The sequence below is a fragment of the Aplidium turbinatum genome, chromosome 16 (genome assembly GCF_918807975.1).
Source record: "Aplidium turbinatum chromosome 16, kaAplTurb1.1, whole genome shotgun sequence".
NCBI classification, from domain to species: domain Eukaryota; kingdom Metazoa; phylum Chordata; class Ascidiacea; order Aplousobranchia; family Polyclinidae; genus Aplidium; species Aplidium turbinatum.
In genome coordinates, this window is record NC_137487.1 from 6,960,339 (window position 1) to 6,977,749 (window position 17,411).

Here is a 17,411-nt window from a genome sequence, read left to right on the forward strand (position 1 = left end):
ACAGCTGATTGCGCTGTGTTGTTTTTTTTGTCACCTATGCCTCATGCAGGGTTGTCCTATTTGTGATCTGCAGATCGCTGCAGGAGCTGAGATTGATTAACCAATCAGAAGGCAAAATTTAAATCAGCTGTTTGCAGTCATGCGACTCATGCACGTTAAAAAGTAATTCTATAAACGTTTCGCCTTGGCCTAGAGGATTAGGGCTGGAGAACAGTCATTTTCATTGCGTGGGTTCGATTCCCTCCTTTGCTATTACTCTGTTTTCTTCTGTAATAGAATTAACTCTCTGACTGAGTGCTAGATGGCTCACAATGCTGTAGCCAGCTGGTTCATAAAAAAACTTGTCCTATGTTAAAGTGTCTACGCAATCTGCTGCAGCAACCTACAGATTAAAAATACGCGCACGGTTGATGCTAATTAGCCAATTAAACACGGAAGCACCCAAAGTTGCGTGTTAACCAATACATGTGGACAACATGCATGAGCCGGCGATTCTGACCAAATAGGCTATCTATAAAACATGCAAAGTATTTAGGTGATTGGGTTACCGGTTGTAGCCTACAATATGTTTAAAATCATATAAAAATCACTAAACTTTAAAAATACAAAATTAAACAGCTTATAGTCCAGGCTACCGTTTGTACATCAGAATAGAAAACGACACAAAGAGCTTTAAGCAATAAAATGTGCTTAAATCTAACAAACATGTTCAATAGGCAAAACAAAAGCGTCTTTAGAACTGTAGCCACTAGTGACGTTTATGTTTGTGGTTGGCAAGTCATTGTAGTTGCAATCTAATTTACAGTGTTTGTTGAATGAATCGCGTGATATGTGAGAGTGCATCGAACTTGCATCTTCATCTATGTGAGATAAGGCTAGGGATGTAGTTAATTCTTTTTGTTGATCGCATGCGTAAGTCATAGACAAATCATTAATTTCTGGTAATTCTTCTGGTAGTAGCTCCACAACTTTTGAACTCTCAGCGAAGTCATGAACCTTAGAATAGACTCCAGTTTCTAAGTTTTTAGAATGAAGTTTAACTGAACTGATGTTATCATTTTGCACAATTGTAAAACTTTCACTTCTCCCATCTTCCAATGGCATATCAGGGATGATTTCTTTGCAATACTCAGGAGCTATTCTTTTAAAATCGTCTGTTTGTTCAACTCTTTCCTTTTCTGGCAAGTCATTGTTTATTGATATGGATTCACTTTCATCAATTTCTGCAGAGTTTTGTAAAGTGTACGATAACACATGGATCGGACTGTCACTTTCAGAATAACTTCCTATGGGCGACGTGGCAAGCCCACTATCACGACATGGACTGGGAGTCTGTTTTTTGTAAACTTCTGCAAAAACTTGATCGCAACTGTCTTTTTCGTTTAGATCAGAATCAGGCTCCGAAAGAGGAGAAAAACCACTGCTAATACCAGAATCTGCAGACAAGTCTCTTTTTGTTTCTATATTATACATTTCGCCAAAATTTTGACTTCTTTTCATGAAGTAGATCTTGGAAGATTGATTTTCCTTGCTCTTATCAAAGTTTTTCTCCACTGCAAAAACATTAATTTAAATATTTACGTCAATCGCCATTTTCTGTTAACATTTAACACATTCATTAAACTTTAATGTGACAACATATAGCTGACTTGGATCTAGCTTAAAAATTCTTTCTGTGTTGGCGTATATAAAAATTTGTAAAAGAAGGTAGGACTAGCCTACATTTCTGTGCGAGAAAACTTAGAGAGCTTCAATGATCAAGGAATAGTAAAACTTGCAAGGGAGCAATTGTCCGGTAGGCCTATTAAATTAAGGCTTTTATTATTTTTTTTTTGATTTACAAAATAATGTACTTTTTATGGGTTATATAAAAGAGTGAAGTTAGCTTTAAACTAAGGCTTTTAGTAGAAAGCAAGGCAGCAGCAAAGCGTTAAAAAATGACAAATAGGCAATTGACCCTTCTAATGTTTCCGGAACAGCGGACTTGCGCGCGTCTCGTGATGTAAGCTACTATCCCTATTTATGGGTCAATGTTTAAATTAAAATTAAAACAACACATCACTAGGGTTGCTCTCACCGTAACCATTGAATGTCCTTTCTCTTTCTTTTCCACAGTCTAGTTTGGTGTTGATTTTTTCCTTCATTTGTAGCATGAAATCATTGCTTGTGATATTTTGTTGTTTGTACAAATCGGATTTTCCTTCAAAATCAATGAAGCAGCGTTGGGTGTTTTGTTTAAATTTACTATATTAATTTGAAATGATTTTTTGGTATTTTTATCCAAATAACAAAACTTCTTACCCCTAATTCTTTGCCTTTCCAATTCATCAAAAGAAGTAAATTTTTCCGTCGGAATTTTTTCATCAAATTGAAAAGTCTTTGTTGGGCTTTCATTCATCACAGTTTTCTGTTAAGAAGAAAAATTTATTACTACTGTTACTTTTGCAACCATCGTAACATGTTTGCTTTTCTAGAAGTAAAAGTGAAGAACAAGTAGGCATATCAGATATATGCATAGCCTGCTACTGAACTGCACCTATGCAGAGAGTTGATCTAGATCAGAGGTGTCCAAAGTCCGGCCTGCGGGCCAAATCCGGCATCCGATATGTTTATAATAAGACCACTCTTGAACAATAACATTTTAGCACTACACAATTACAACAACGATAAAAAAATCAACAATTTTTGAAAGGGAGAGGGGCCATTGTCCAATGCCCCCTTCTGCGTACGCTACTACCCCTGATCTAGATTATTTAAATGTTAATCTTACCCGTTTGTCTTCAGTTTCCAGAGCCTTCAGCAGTGGCCAACTAAAAGTCTGCCGACTGCTTATTAACCATATGATGTCATATTTCTTGTATTAGTATAATAACGTAAATAACGTCAAATGGTTTCTCTTTTGATAGCAAGCCCATGTGGACCTATGCGTTTAGTAGAATTGCCATTCATTCCTGCTTTAGATTTCTTACCAAAATACAATATGCTAAACTGCTTCATTGTCCAAATCACATACTGAATTTACTTTATTACTCTAATAACAATATTGTCTGTAACACAGTAAGCAAACTAGCAAACTACTCAGATTTAAAAGATGTCTTGGACTACGTTTGACTTACCAGAGTTTCTGGGACGTCTTTGGTGGACAAGATTAACTTGTTAATTCGCTTCCTCTTGCAGTAAAGCAATAAAATTATGAAGAAGATGAGCATTCCTCCTGCTACAGAGCAGATGACGATGATGAGAAAAGTATCTACTTTAACAGGCGGAGGTCGCGAATAAGGAGGCCGATATGTAGGTTTAAGAATGGATCCCGTGACTCCGCCAGGAGGGTTTGCAGGTTGTAAGTATGTAGCTGAAAACAAGACGTAATGTTGCAAGAACGATTTTTTGACTTAGTTTGCTTATATATTGTAGATTAAAGCTGATATTGCAGCCGAAGTAGTTGCGTAATTGCGTTGCATATTTCATTCATCATGTAACATCTTAAAAATGCAAACCAATGAAAATTTGATGCTAACAACATTTAGATTTGCGTCAACGTATCAATTCTGCTCAGGGGCGTAGTCAGCATAAAATTCGGGTGGGGGAAAATCAGTATTTTTGCACAAGTCCGTGAGCCCGGCAACAAGTCGGGGAAAGCAAAGCACCCAGGGGAGTCTGAGGGACCTCCAGAAAAGTTTGAGAACCTTAAAATTGCGCTTTTTGAAAGTACTTTTAGCTTAAACTCATAGTAAAACTCTGTCAAATGAGACTGTAATGGAAGGTGAATTGTATATTAAACATCGCTTTTAAAGGGGGGGGGGGGGGGGGGGGGGGGAGGAGGCAATTACTTCATTTTGAAATTGATTGATTGACATTTATTTTTTGTTGCGAGTATAAATACACATCTTCAGCAAAGTCAGATAAAACAAGCGATAACGCAGAATGTATGGATACTGCAACGGGTGGCTGCGAAGTGACCTGGAATGTCTTCTAGTCGAGCAGCCACCAAATGGAAACAAGTTTTCGTTATATTATTGCTAAATGTCACAGTGATTAAAAAAATCTTAAAGCCGTAAACAGCTTAAAATTTAAATTTGTAGGCAATTTCTGGTTTTGAAATTCCTTTGCGTTTTGTTTTCATTCCATGATGAAACGAGATTACAATAACAACAACAATTTTGAGCGGGAATGACATAAATTATATTTATATTTCTCAACAACCTGTGATAATGCATGATGGATAATGACGCAACTGGAGGTTTACGGCAGATGGGGGACTACACTTACTCTGCGGCCTTATCAGACTAGTCTCTTATGGCAAGGTGGACAAGATGATCCAAGTCTTCGTTATCACACTAGCTGACCAGTAGCCTACATGTTGTAGTTCCATCAAGTTCCATATGAACAAACAAAGATCACACAATTTTCTTGCAGTTTACTAAAAGAGAGTTTTGGCGGATAAATTATGTTGTCAAACATATTTAAAGAAAAATCTGTGTTCAAACTACTGTGCCTGAAATCTAAAACTAAGTGCATCATGATAGCATATGTCGGCCGAGTGGCGAGAACGTCTGCGCGACGTTCGGAAGGACGTGAGTTCGATACCGCTCCAGAATACGCGGCTGTGTCTCTACAAAGGCACTTAATGGCATGCCAAAATTGCGCTAGCAGCTAACTGAAAAGTCACATGTCCCTTTGCTGCTTTCTGTTGTTTGTTATGTTGCATCTGCCATCGCAGTGTATGTTGTCGCAATGGGCGCAAAATAAAAAATGTTTTGATTAGATTATCCTATGTCCCCCTTACCATTGTGCGGCATACATTTCACTTCAAGTTCATCGAATCCATTCAAAGTGAACCAAAGGACCATGCAGGTGAATGTGTCGTTGTTTTTGCTACCAGAAGTGAAGTTAAAAATACTTGTCCCTTCAAAATTCATGCTGGCACATTCCACTTCGTTTCCGTTCATAGTGTTTGTGATGATGTCATTCATGTAAGAAAATCCAGGTAGAGAAAACACTCCCCGGTTAAACAAATGGGACTCAAGATTGAACTTTGGAGGAGTCGTTGCGTTGCGTATCACAACATCTGTATAAAAATGAAGCTTTATGACCAAGACAGATTTCTAGCTAAGTGTTACTGACGTCGGCCATGCTATAAGTGTAGCCTACAGGACATGAGCTTTCCCAAGACGTGTTATTCCAGTTCTTAAAATTCTTGCACATCATCATGAAGTAACGTGCAACACGCAGGCATCACAACTATAAGAAAATTTTTACATTACAACTTCAAAGTTTGTGTAAGTGGAAGGAATATGTTTAGAATAGCTGTGAAGATGAAATGAATATTACATTTATTTATTATGCTCTGGTCTAGTTTAGATGTCATGCGCCTCCTTGCAATATAGCCTAGTTGCAATTTATGAAACAAGTAACATTATCCTATAGTATTCTAGTGTGATTAGTTTATTGCTTTTGCATTTTAATTAAAAATTTAATTCCTGTTGTCCACTTTTACTTGCTCAGAAGTTCCCATCGTTTTATTCTAAACCGTTGAAGTAAAAGCAACTGCTTTGATTTCAATCTGTTCTTCTGCTTCTGCTTATGCAAATTATCTTATGGAGGCTACATGATGATGATGATGAGGCTACATTGCAGGCCTACTATTTCGTATTATGGTGACCAAGATTATGAAAAAGATCTTACCTTTGTCTAAGGTAAATAAACAAACGTCTGAGAACGTCTCAGCCACCATGTATCGAGTGTAGTTCAGCCAAGTAGCTGGAGGCGCAGGTCGTGTAAAAGAGATGGATAACCGAGGTTTCGTTCCATTAGGAATTACACTAGAATATGCTACTAGGTCTTTTTCGGGTTTTGTGGTTGCGTTGTTTCTACCAAGAAGATCAGCTGAATAAAATAAGGATGAAACATGAATAGGAGGTTTGCGATACAAAGTCAGGTCCACTGTACAACCTTTTAGGCTACGCATGGCCACCTAAAGATACGGCCTGATTTGTCACATTTTGCAGAAATTTCCAGGTTTTTCTAACTTTTGGCGAACGTTTAAATAAATTTTTCTAAAAATTAGATTTTTACGCTTTCTTTATTCTTTTCCCCAGATGACACAATAGGTTTTGACATCCTCGCATGTTGAAAAACAAAGAAAATTTGATTTCGAAGATTTTAGTCAGACTGTTAATTTTCAATAACAGTCTGATTTTGCGTTTTTCAACTTACTTTTTCTCATTTGCTATTGCTTCCCCAAGGCAACAAAAAAGTTTTATGTCATTAGGAAACCGCAAAAAGTAAAAACATCTCAAAAAATGTCAGTCAAGCACTAGAAGTAGCTGGAATCAAAATCTGCAAAATGTGACAAATCAGGCCGCATCTCCAGGTGGCCATGGGCTACGATACTAAGTTAGTTCTACCAGTGTAGGCTACATTATATAACCTCCAAGAATACTTGGCATCAAATTGAATATGAACAATCAACATGTTTTTTTTTTATAGTCATTGCTTTGTAACGCAGCAGAACGACCTAGCGTTTGTGTATTGTATTGTATTGTAGGCTACTTACTATTTATTACCATAATCAAAATTTTCTTTCCTCAGCATTAAACAACCTGTTTGTCAGTGCCAACACAAATATAAAAAACACCAAGTTATAAATTACCCGTAAACCTTTAAAAAAAAGCAGTGATAGAGACACAACCCAGACAACCACTTTATCTGGTCTAGATCTTTACCAGATCAGGTACGGATCTTACCAGATCGGGTACGGATCTTACCAAATCGGGTACGGATCTTACCAAATCGGATACGGATCTGACCAGACCTTTACCAGATAAAGTGGTTGTCTGGGAAGCTTTTTTAGTAAAAACTTGTATTCAAAAAAAGTGCAGAAGTTTTATGATTTTTTTGCACCACTGTGTGATTGTGAACCGGAAAGATATGTTTACAGCATGTTTATAAAGCAGTCTATGTGTTTCGACCCATAAAGGCATCTTTTAGGTTCATCAATTTACGGATAAAACGTTTTCATCAAGCAGCCAACAAATGTACAAAAATAATTTTAGAATGTAAACTACGTAGCCTCACACCATCAACGCGTCCAAAGTTAATGCAATTTGTGTTGACTGCAAAATTTGATCAAAATTACTTTTCAACTAGCAATTTGTTGTTCTTACTCCTTCGATGTGGTTTGTCCGTTCCGAGAAAAGTCGATGGAGGACTTTGCAATGGAGGTAGAGGAGAAGAAAGAGAAGGTGGTAATACACCATCAGAAGATTGGGTGGAAGTAATGGAAGATGGGGTGGAAGTAATGGAAGATGGGGTGGAGCTAATGGAAGATGGGGTAGAAATAATGGAATATGGGGTGGAAATGATAAAAGGTGGGGTTAAAATAATGGAATTTGTAGGTAATGATAATGGTTTAGATTTTTTTTTATATTTATAATGTCTTGTCACGGTTGATCGAAACAGAGTCAAACTGTAGTAAATATTCCCGGATATTGGCTGTGTCAAACTGCAGTTAGATTCAACGAGAGGTAAGCGGCAGCAACCAGGGATTGAGATGCCGAACCTGAAATATATATCATCAAGAACGTTTTAAAACGACAATATTTCAGTAGAGATTAACCTATGGTTTATCTTATGCATTGAATGCTTTTCTATTACCAAAGACCACCTCTAGTCTACTCGCAGACATAAACAAAAATTGTGTTTAGCCTACGTCATTTTTTCACCTTTTAATGTGCACATGATCGATCCTTTCCATTAAGTTCGCAGCTGATTTCAAACACCAGTAAGGCGTGCCCTAAGCCGCCCGTAAGGTTCATGCAATATGATTGAGCGAGCAAACAAAAATAAATGTTTGCAAAAGCACACAAAATTTACATGTTTTTTTGGTTGATAGCACGTGCCCACGCACCACCTCTGAATGCGCCAATGGCTACCTCTGATAAAACTCAGGGGATAAAACTTGTTATGAATTAAGTTGAGGGTTGGTACAAAATGCTATCTAAAAGTATAAAATATGATTTAAACATTGTTTTTAACTTAGTCAGCTGTTTCCAAAAAAAGAACAAAAAGATAAAGATTTTTGGTCTGCTTAAAGGCGTACTAAATGAAATTTTCAAACGGGAATTAAGCATTAAAATGCAAAAACTGAACATTCAAGAATACATTTCAAAAAAAATTACCGAAAAAAAAATGCTTGCAATGGCGCTGGCAAGGCCCAAAGTCCAATGTTTCATTTATTTCATTTTTTTTCAAAATGACCAAAAAGTGCAAACACAGCTCGAGAATACGTCACAAAAGACAGCAATAACAAAAGCCACGTTACAACATCTGATGTTTTAACATCAGATCTGAGGTTTTGAGCAAACTGTCTGATGTTTTGACGTTGAAATCTGATGTTTTGATGTACATACATATATAGCCTACAGTTAAATCGCCGGCAGTAACAACTGTTGCGTGATCAGCTGATTGCTCGTCTTTTGTTACGTAGACTGTACAGTCGCACGCTTCGCTACTCAGGGCCCATTCTGGGTTTGAAAGCTCTGACAAAAGTACGCGCGCAATGATGGTCAGACCGCAATGGGGCAAAATTTTATTGAAAATCGTTTTATGGTAGCAAGTTAAACACAAAGAACGTGGAAAATCGCCAAGTCAGGTTTTTCCTTTAGTAGCCTATCCCTTTAATGGTCTGCCAGAAAAAAAGGATGAAACAATTTGCATTGTTCAAATTGTTCAAGATACTTTAGTTCAATTAAGTTTAAACGCATCATCACATCGAGGCTACATCAACCATCGGCCCTTACCTTGCATTGTCATTCCAAACATAAAAAGTAATGGTAATGTGTCGGCTTTCTAGCATTGTATTGTTGTTGAAATACCACACAAATTCATTCCTACTTTCGTACACTTGAATCTGCTGATAGTTCATATAGCTGTCCAAAAGCTTGCTGGCTTCCGTAGCTGAAAAATGTATGAAACATTTCATATCAAAATACTATGCATGTGTAGATTATCCGTTTGTCCCACCGGGAAGTTTGGGAACTTTCCAGGTGGGCCCATCTACCTTTTGATTGTGGGCTGGTCAGACAACTATTGTCCTGTATCATGGGAGGGGTAGATATTTCTATAAAGATGTGAGCACTTTCAATCGAAAAATGCAAAATTTTATAGTCTAAAAGTGAAAGAAGTGAAAACCTTTGTATTCTTCAAAAACAAATCTGATTGGTAATAGTAATAACGTTATTGATTTATTTATTATTGCTCTACAACAGCAAAGGTTTTTTTTAGCGGCAGGGCTCATTTTTTAATTTTATGTCAGGTTTACGATGACATCAGATTATTACCCGACCTATTCTTACTGCGTTATGCAAGAAAGAACACAATGACACAGTTTGACCCGACCTGGAATTAATCCAAGATCTACCAGCTCGAGAGCAGAGAACAAAACCACTCTGTCACTGAGCTGGTAAATCTGTTTGGTAAAAATGGTGCTGTTTTTCTTTCTAAGTTCCTAGGCCAAAGTACGTTGCTAATTCGCTCTTGGCGCTGTGTATTGTGCCAATGAAACAACAAACCTTAATTAGCATTTGCGTGGGCTTGTGATTATTTTCTTTCATGAAAAACACTTATTTAGCACCAAGTAAGCGTAAAGTTATTAGCAAGTCACGGTAAGAAATCAATCAAACGAAACAAGTAGGCTACTTGTAAGCGGATAATGTATTATAGCCTACAATGAAACGTTAATTACTGCTTTCAAAACAAAAAATAAGTAACAAGATTGAGCTTTTGATTTGAACTTCAATATTTTCAGATGAGTATACGTAGCCAAGTCGGCTGCTTAACCAAGTGGTTGACAGTCCTGGTACGCATTCGAAAGAGCACAAGTTCGACAACGCTCAAGAGCAGGCGGCCGTGTCATTGGCAGGACACTTAGAAGCATGCCTGAAAGTAAATACGAAGATTGGCTTCCTTGCCTTCGCATCCACAAAATCTAAATCTTCAGCCACCGTGCATAAGCCTGAATACGACAAAAAAACGCCAACAAGACTATTCATTCTACAGAACTTTCATAAAATAGCCAGGAGCACTGTCACTACAAAAGAAAACTGAACGACACTGCAGATCGTGACCCATGTCACGTCTGCCCACGTCACACATTTACACGTTTCTACTACTGCAGCTAGCAAAATTGGTTATTTTATATTTGACTCAATCTATATGCAGACGTTCATTAATGTAAAAGTAATAAATAATTTTTCAGCCAGAACGATAAACAAACACCAATTAAAAGTTTTAAAAACATCATTTTGAGCGTTGCAAAGTATCAGCTCGTTTGCTTGGCCAAGATATTACAGCGTTTAAACGTCGGATCGATACCACCAAAGAGAACGAGTTTGGGTGCATTAACGAGACATTTACGACATTTTTGAAGGTGAACAAGAAAGGGTTGTACGCTTAATTCAAATCTTTAACTAGTTGAATAGACCTGAAAAGGAAACAAGTTACTGATACCGTATCACAATTCTTACCATCCGAGGTAGATGCGTTCCGTGCAGTGATGCACAAACTGCATTGCTCGTCTTTCGGGCGCAGAGGGCAGGTCACTGACGTCACATTACTTTCGCAGGCAACCGCACTCAACTCGTGAAGGAAATAAATATAAAACGCTAACAAGAAACACTGGCGTTGCATTTCCCAAATTAATACACATTTAAAAAAGCTGTAAAGAAAAACATTTGTGAGTGTAAAACGTTGTTGGTGCAACCTCACACTTATGTCAATGTTCTGGGCAGAACGGTAAAAAAAAATCTTATCTGATCAGAAATTAGTATCGTAGACTAAATAGTATCTCAGCTTTCAATTAGTATCTTAACTGAAAAATATGAAAAACTCCAACTCCTATTCTAAAAAACCTCATGCTAAACAACATTGACCATTGACCAAGGCTATCTCTCTGAAAGCCAGTGTGGATTTCGAAGGAGTTAAGGAACTGTAGACTAATCTTTCCGGCCAGACAGCTTCAAGAGAAATGCATGGAGTAAGGCCGTGGCTTCTACACTGTCTTTGTATATGTGACAAAAAACTTCTGATACAGTAAACAGGAAAAGACTGTGGAAGATCATGCATGAGTTATGATAAAACGTTGGCTTACGTTGTTGATGACAAATTTTCTGAATCGTTTCCAGTTACAAAATGGCGTGGAACAAGGTTGTGTTTTGGCACATACTCTGCTTAGTATAGTGCAGTTAGCTCAATGCTGTGCTAACAGATGCTTTCAGAAGTAAAGACTGCAATGGTATTTCAATTCAATATCGTTGTGACAGAAAACTATTTAACTTGAGACGTTTCAAAGCAAATTCCCAACCAAGATAGCAAATCATTTTTTTTTACATTGATTCAACGTCTGCAGAAGTTCCATGATGTAACATCTGAAGACGTTGAATTAACGTAAAAATCGTTGATTTGCTGTCAGGGAAATGATCGAAACCGTCGTTCAAGAGTTTATGTGTGTCGATGACTATGATCTGAATGTCTGTTTCGAAACTTTTTTTTGTTTCTGTTTACGTTTTTGTTCATGATCTGAATGTATGTTTCGAAAGTGAAATTCAAAAACAAAAGATAAGTTTTTCAGTGCTTGTGATCATTTTGGACTTACAATCACCATTCAACAAACGAGGAAATGTAGGCTATCAACCATCCTCAGACAATTTTTATGGCGAACCATTCATCACTGTAAAGAACTAATCAGAACCTGCATGCCTGTCAAAGCTTCAAGTATCTCGAAAGTATTCTTTAAAACGCAATCACCATCGACAACGGAATCGCCAAAGCACCCATTGTATTTATGCAACACTTTTGCATTACACACGCTTCTCCTATAACCAAGATGAGGTAAGGTGGGCATCCTTGTATAACGTAAAACAACGTAAATTTACAGTGGTTTCTTAAAAACACATTTTTCCATCTGGATTCAAAATTTAAATTTTTAAAAACATCAACTGAAAGGTACTACAAGAATCAAGCCAACAATTCATTTAATCGGTTTCAATTACTAGACTATACCGTACTTTGAGAATACCCAGACAACTCTAAACCTTTTTCGTAAAAGGCCGTTTACTTGGGAATTTTTAAAGCTACGGTAACCTTTTCAACTACTCACAAAAAACGTTAGTTGAGATAAACAAGCATTAATCTTAATCGACTTGTAATTACATGTTTTGTGTTACATTAATATAACGTGTTTTCGTTATTCATATTTTAATCAACGTTATATAAACAACACGACTTTCTGCAATCCTTACCAAATGATATTTCAACAAATGACAAATGGAAGCGAAGACCATTATAAACACATTCTTCAAACAAACTCCAAATAAAACTTGTTTTTTACCTGTACTTATAACTATCAGTAGAACTCGGTTAATCCGGATTCGGTTAATCCGGATCTTCGCCTAATCCGGATGAAACTGGAAGTACAAATAAGTCAGGTTTGATAGAACCGTCATCGGTTAATCCGGATCTTCGCCTAATCCGGATGGAATCGCCGGTCAAATCGAATCCGGATTAACCGAGTTCTACTTAGTTATTTAAGTCTTAAGCTGTGGTTATTGACTTTTGAAAGCTAGGCTATATTTTGCTATGTAGCTTATCGGTAGCCTGCTAAAATGTTTGAACACTTTCACTACACATCGAAATATAAAATTTAACAGACGTTTGCAGGTTTGCAAGGATTGGTGTGGGGAAGCAGCAACATCGTTATTGGTGATAATGCTCGTTTCAGTTATTAGTTTTAGTACAAGTTTCAGTTTTAGCTGACAGTTTTAAATTATCAAAACCAAAATTTCTATCGTGGACTTTGATTGGGAGCAGCTGATGTAGCGTGTTCTTTGTTTTTTTAATCAGCGAGTTGGTCACAGCGGTAAACCATAATTTCTTCGTGGGAAAATTGTAACTTAAAGTTCCCGGATCCTTTCGTCTGCATATAATGACCGAAGAAACACACACTTGAACTTCTTTTCAAACAGTGTATTTCTGTAAAAATTAGCCCACGGCTACCAAAAACGAGGGGGTGCAACGCGTACACCACTGAAAACTGTCACTACAGAACAGATTACTTGGATAAAAGACGGAACCTTTGTCCAGCTAGCAAGCACTAAGCCAACAGTTAAATGTGCGGCCAACTTTCAAACAATCATTTTACGAATGACCAGAATAGATATCAATATCTCAAATTCACGTAGAAAGTAACTGTGACGCAATAAATGAAAGACAATTATGAAGTCATTCCAACAGGTGTTTAAAGCTGATGTAATATTTCCTGTTTAAACAGGCCCAAACAAGTCCAAACAAGTTTGACACAAGTCTATGAACGATGGTGCAATTTTGGCACATTTTCTAGCAAGTTCCATGACGTAATATTCAGTAGACTTGAACGGTTTTATATGACGTTTGATTTGTACAGAGATTGGCCGTAACATAGCGGCCCCTAGTTATGACAGTCTAACATGGCATAACTAAAAAAGAATTGAAGGACAATCGTGAGCCAATGAATAAAAACACATGATACACAAATTGTTTGAATCACTCACGTTTAAGTTAATACGTAAATACAAAGGGCATGCAAAGAATGAACAGCAATAAGAATAAACACGACGATACATGAAATTGGTACCATAGGTACATGCTAAAATGACGCTATATACAATGGTTGCGATAATAACCGACTGTTCCGGGCTCAGACAAGTGTCGGCCACCGCAGACAAAACCAGGCTCAAACCCTAACACTTAGGTGTTCTTTACGGGGGCGAGGCACGAAATATCCCTCAACACGTAGTCTACTTTCACTTTCCCCGTACTCTCATCATAGTTGCAGACGGCAACTTTGGCTCTACGAACCACAGGCTTCCCTTTCCTAATTTGTGGAACTACCTCATGCACCCTCCCAAGTTGATACTTCCCACGTTTACCAATGTCTTGGAGAGAACCTACCACTACAAGTTGACCAGGCTCCAAATTCTCGGCCATTTTTAGCCATTTTTTCCGGCCCTGAAGACCTGGCAAGTAAAAATCGATCCATTTACTCCAAAACTGCTGAGAAAGTGACAAATTGAACCGATAATCCCTTCTTAATTGGTCACGATCATGTGGTTGCCCAACAGCACAGTATGGGTCTAAGTATGGGGTCAAAAGTGAGGCAGGGGTGATGACAGTAAAATCCCTAGGGTCGTCACTCAAAGGTACCAAAGGGCGTTCGTTCACGATCCGAACGGCACTGCCTGTGTACGTAAGCAGTTCAATAAAATTGGGCTTACGAATTGAAGAGTCCAAAATGTGAAAAAAGTATTTGGTCACATCAGCCATGAAACCAAATCTTTCAAGCCGAAATCTAGCCAAGACATCTGCCAGAGGGTTTAACAAGTCAGACAAGTCAGGACAAGAAGACATTACATCATTTACACAAGTTCCTCGGAATTCAGATTGTTTTAAAGCCTTCTTCTTTAAAGCAGCAGCTCTATCTGACGCCAACACAAAATTGTTAGGTAAATCAATATCTTCCTTCAACGGTACAGGTATCTCAAATCGACCATCTTTCAACTCAATATTCGGTGCGACAAGTTCTCTAGCCAAAATATCATTGCGAGACAATTCACAGGTTTCATTTTGCAAAGTCAAATCCTGAATGACTTTATTCAGGTCTGCTATTTCCATATCGCGAGACTCAATTTTACGCTGAAAGCCAGAGATGACATCCGACTCTGAAGACGTCTGCACTCTGCACACTTTAGCAACGCTTTCAACTAAGGGTGACTTACCACCACAAGCCAACCAACCGAGAGGAGTGAGTAAAGCATGCGGTTCACTGCGATTTTCACCAACACGTTCTTCTTTTGCCCACATCAAATAAGCGTTGTCATTGCCAATCAGTACATCTACAGTACTACAATCATTCAAATGAAACATATTCACGTCATGAAAATGACGGAAACTACTTAAATCCTGCTTATGTGGTAAAGTCTTAACATCGTCAGCCCAAGCTGGGTTAACCACCGAGGTTATATCACAAAACAGTTCATCAGTCTCTAACGACTGGATGTTGAGTTTAACAAGGTCAGCACAAGTAGCTTTCTGACCAGCCAGAGTATCCATTTTAAACGACGCTTTATCATACGGTTTAAGACCAAGTTCGCACACCAAGTCACTCGAAACAAAGGTCAACTGCGAACCAGGATCATGCTGACAATACACCAACTTCGATTTGCCAGTCATTGGATTCAAAACACGAGCAGCAGTAACGCGGTTAAAGGCTGCTTTAACATTTCCAATCTTAACATTACGCACAGGAACTCTGGCACCAGCATCATCTTTACCGACCAAATCCAGAGAATCACGTGACGTCACATAAAAATCATGCAGAAGAAAATAGTGTTTCCTATCGTTGGTAGGTCCACACTTACGACAGTTGTTTGCATGATTACAGTCTCTAACCATATGCTGGCGCAAACAGTTCAAGCATTTGCCAGCTTTCACAATGACATCTCTCCGACGTTTAGGTGTCAAGCGCAAAAATTCTTTACAATTAGACAAAAAATGATATTCAACTTGACCACGTGACGAACAACAAAAACACGCCGGTATGTCACTATGTCTGGCCACACCGCCGCGCGGTGCGCCAACAGCAGTCGAGTACTGCGAACTCCCTGAAATCACATTATCATGGGGTTTTACCGACGTCTGCCTAACCGGACATGAAGGCAATTTTCCTTTGCCAAACTTTTTAAAATGCTGCGACTCACCAGAATCGCCCATTAGCATGATGCTAAAATCAGTCGACTTGCGCGTTTCCTCCCGTACTACAAAATCAAACAAACTCTGAAAAGTAGGTTCCTCAGTGCTACCATACTGATCACCTAAAAAGTCAAGATAACGCTGCTTAGCGTCAAACGGGAGTCGTTTAGCCAAATCCAAAACAAAACGTCCTTCTAATTTATCACGCTGACCATAAGCTTTCGCGTAAAGCAAACACTGCGACAATTCATCTTTAAACTCTTTCAAATCACTGGAAGAGATAGAAGTCAATTTGCTACCATAGCGATACTTTCTAATTTCTGGTTCTGCGAAAAGACCTCCACGAACTCCAAAACGTTGGGACAAGCGAGCTAACGACATTTCTATCCTGTCTTCCTCTGACAAGCCAGGAGTGTCAGAAACCAAATTAGCAATCGTTTGTGCAGCTGTTCTAACACAAGCTGCTTGCAACAAAGTCAAACGAGTTCCCTTAAAGGGCGAAGCTGCCATCAAGGCCATAACACGATTTTTAAAGAAGACAAATGGCATATTATTACCATCGTAACCAATCAAGGCCGCCTTATCGAAGAACGTCCTACTATTTTGGTATTCAAAAAAGCAATCCTGCTGTTGAGAACTCGATTTAGCGGGAGAAGACAAGCTATATCCCTTAAGGGGCTGAGTGGGCTCAGTCACATGCACAGCCCGATCACGATCCTCACACACGTTAAAATCAGGAGACGCGATACGCCTCTCACAACCACCCAAATTACGTGTAGCTGGGCGATCAAAAACTAGCGGAGCTGAAAACTGTGAAGGGGGCAAAGCATTACTGCTAATGGCGGCCCCGTGACCTGTACGCTCTGGGGGAGGAGTTCGGTTGTAATTTGCAGACCTTGGCTCTACAGCCTTCGGAAGACCCTTAGCCGCGGCCCCGAGACCTCCTGAAACAGCTGGAAAACATGTGGATTGTACAGGTCCACTTACGGATTGAACAGGCGTCTGGAAAAGGTTAGGTAAATTAAACTGTGATTGATGTTCACTTCTGGAATGCCTAGAAGAGCCCTTCCTAGAGCTACGCCGGGAGCCCAACTCAGAACGATATTCAGCTAAAACTACCTCTTTACGTTGTTCGGCCCTCAACTGAGCGTCTTTGAGTGCGAACTCAGCAGCTCTAGCTTCGGCTCTCGCGGCGGCCTCAGCAGCTCTCGCTTCGGCCTCAGCTCTCGCGGCAGCCTCTGCTCGTGCGGCCTCAGCAGCTCTCGCTTCGGCCTCAGCTCTCGCGGCAGCCTCTGCTCGTGCGGCCTCAGCAGCTCTCGCGTCGGCCTCAGCTCTCGCGGCAGCCTCAGCTCGTATGGCTTCAGCTCTTGCGATGGCCTCAGCAGCTCTTGCTTCGGCCTCAGCTTGGATCTGGAGCTCCTCTCGTCTTAACTGTAGGTTAATTTGTGTAACTATCCGTGACGAGCTCTCAGACATCCTAGTGCTTACATTTGAGGCGCTATCCTCAGGATGTATGTCAGCATCCAACCTATCTGAGAACTCACTTTCTTTTTGTTCGAAGTTATTTTTTAACGAGTTAAATTCGGGATCTACCCTATCACGAAGTTCTGCCAAGATTGCAGAGTTAA

At 39.1% G+C, this 17,411-nt stretch overlaps 1 protein-coding gene across 1 annotated transcript; it reads right to left on the reverse strand.

Moving 5' to 3' along the window:
- Positions 1 to 490: 490 nt before the first annotated feature.
- LOC145785803 (uncharacterized) lies at positions 491 to 4,907 on the reverse strand. The gene is made up of 5 exons (XM_082597513.1): positions 4,787 to 4,907; positions 3,117 to 3,352; positions 2,302 to 2,407; positions 2,078 to 2,200; positions 491 to 1,553 (listed from the first exon to the last, which is right to left on the reverse strand). The coding sequence occupies exons 1-5, from the start codon at positions 4,848 to 4,850 to the stop codon at positions 697 to 699; spliced, it is 1,386 nt and encodes a 461-aa protein (XP_082453639.1). The 5' UTR covers positions 4,851 to 4,907; the 3' UTR covers positions 491 to 696.
- Between the last annotated feature and the right edge of the window lie 12,504 nt (positions 4,908 to 17,411).

What these genes read in the sequence shown, in the direction of transcription:
- LOC145785803 (XM_082597513.1), bottom strand. Translation starts at nt 4,850, where the DNA reads ATGGTCCTTTGGTTCACTTTGAATGGATTCGATGAACTTGAAGTGAAA. An exon ending in GGAAAGGCAAAGAATTAGGG is followed by an intron (nt 2,201 to 2,301) that starts GTAAGAAGTTTT and finishes TTGATTTTGAAG; the next exon opens with GAAAATCCGATTTGTACAAA. An exon ending in AAGGACATTCAATGGTTACG is followed by an intron (nt 1,554 to 2,077) that starts GTGAGAGCAACC and finishes ATGTTTTTGCAG; the next exon opens with TGGAGAAAAACTTTGATAAG.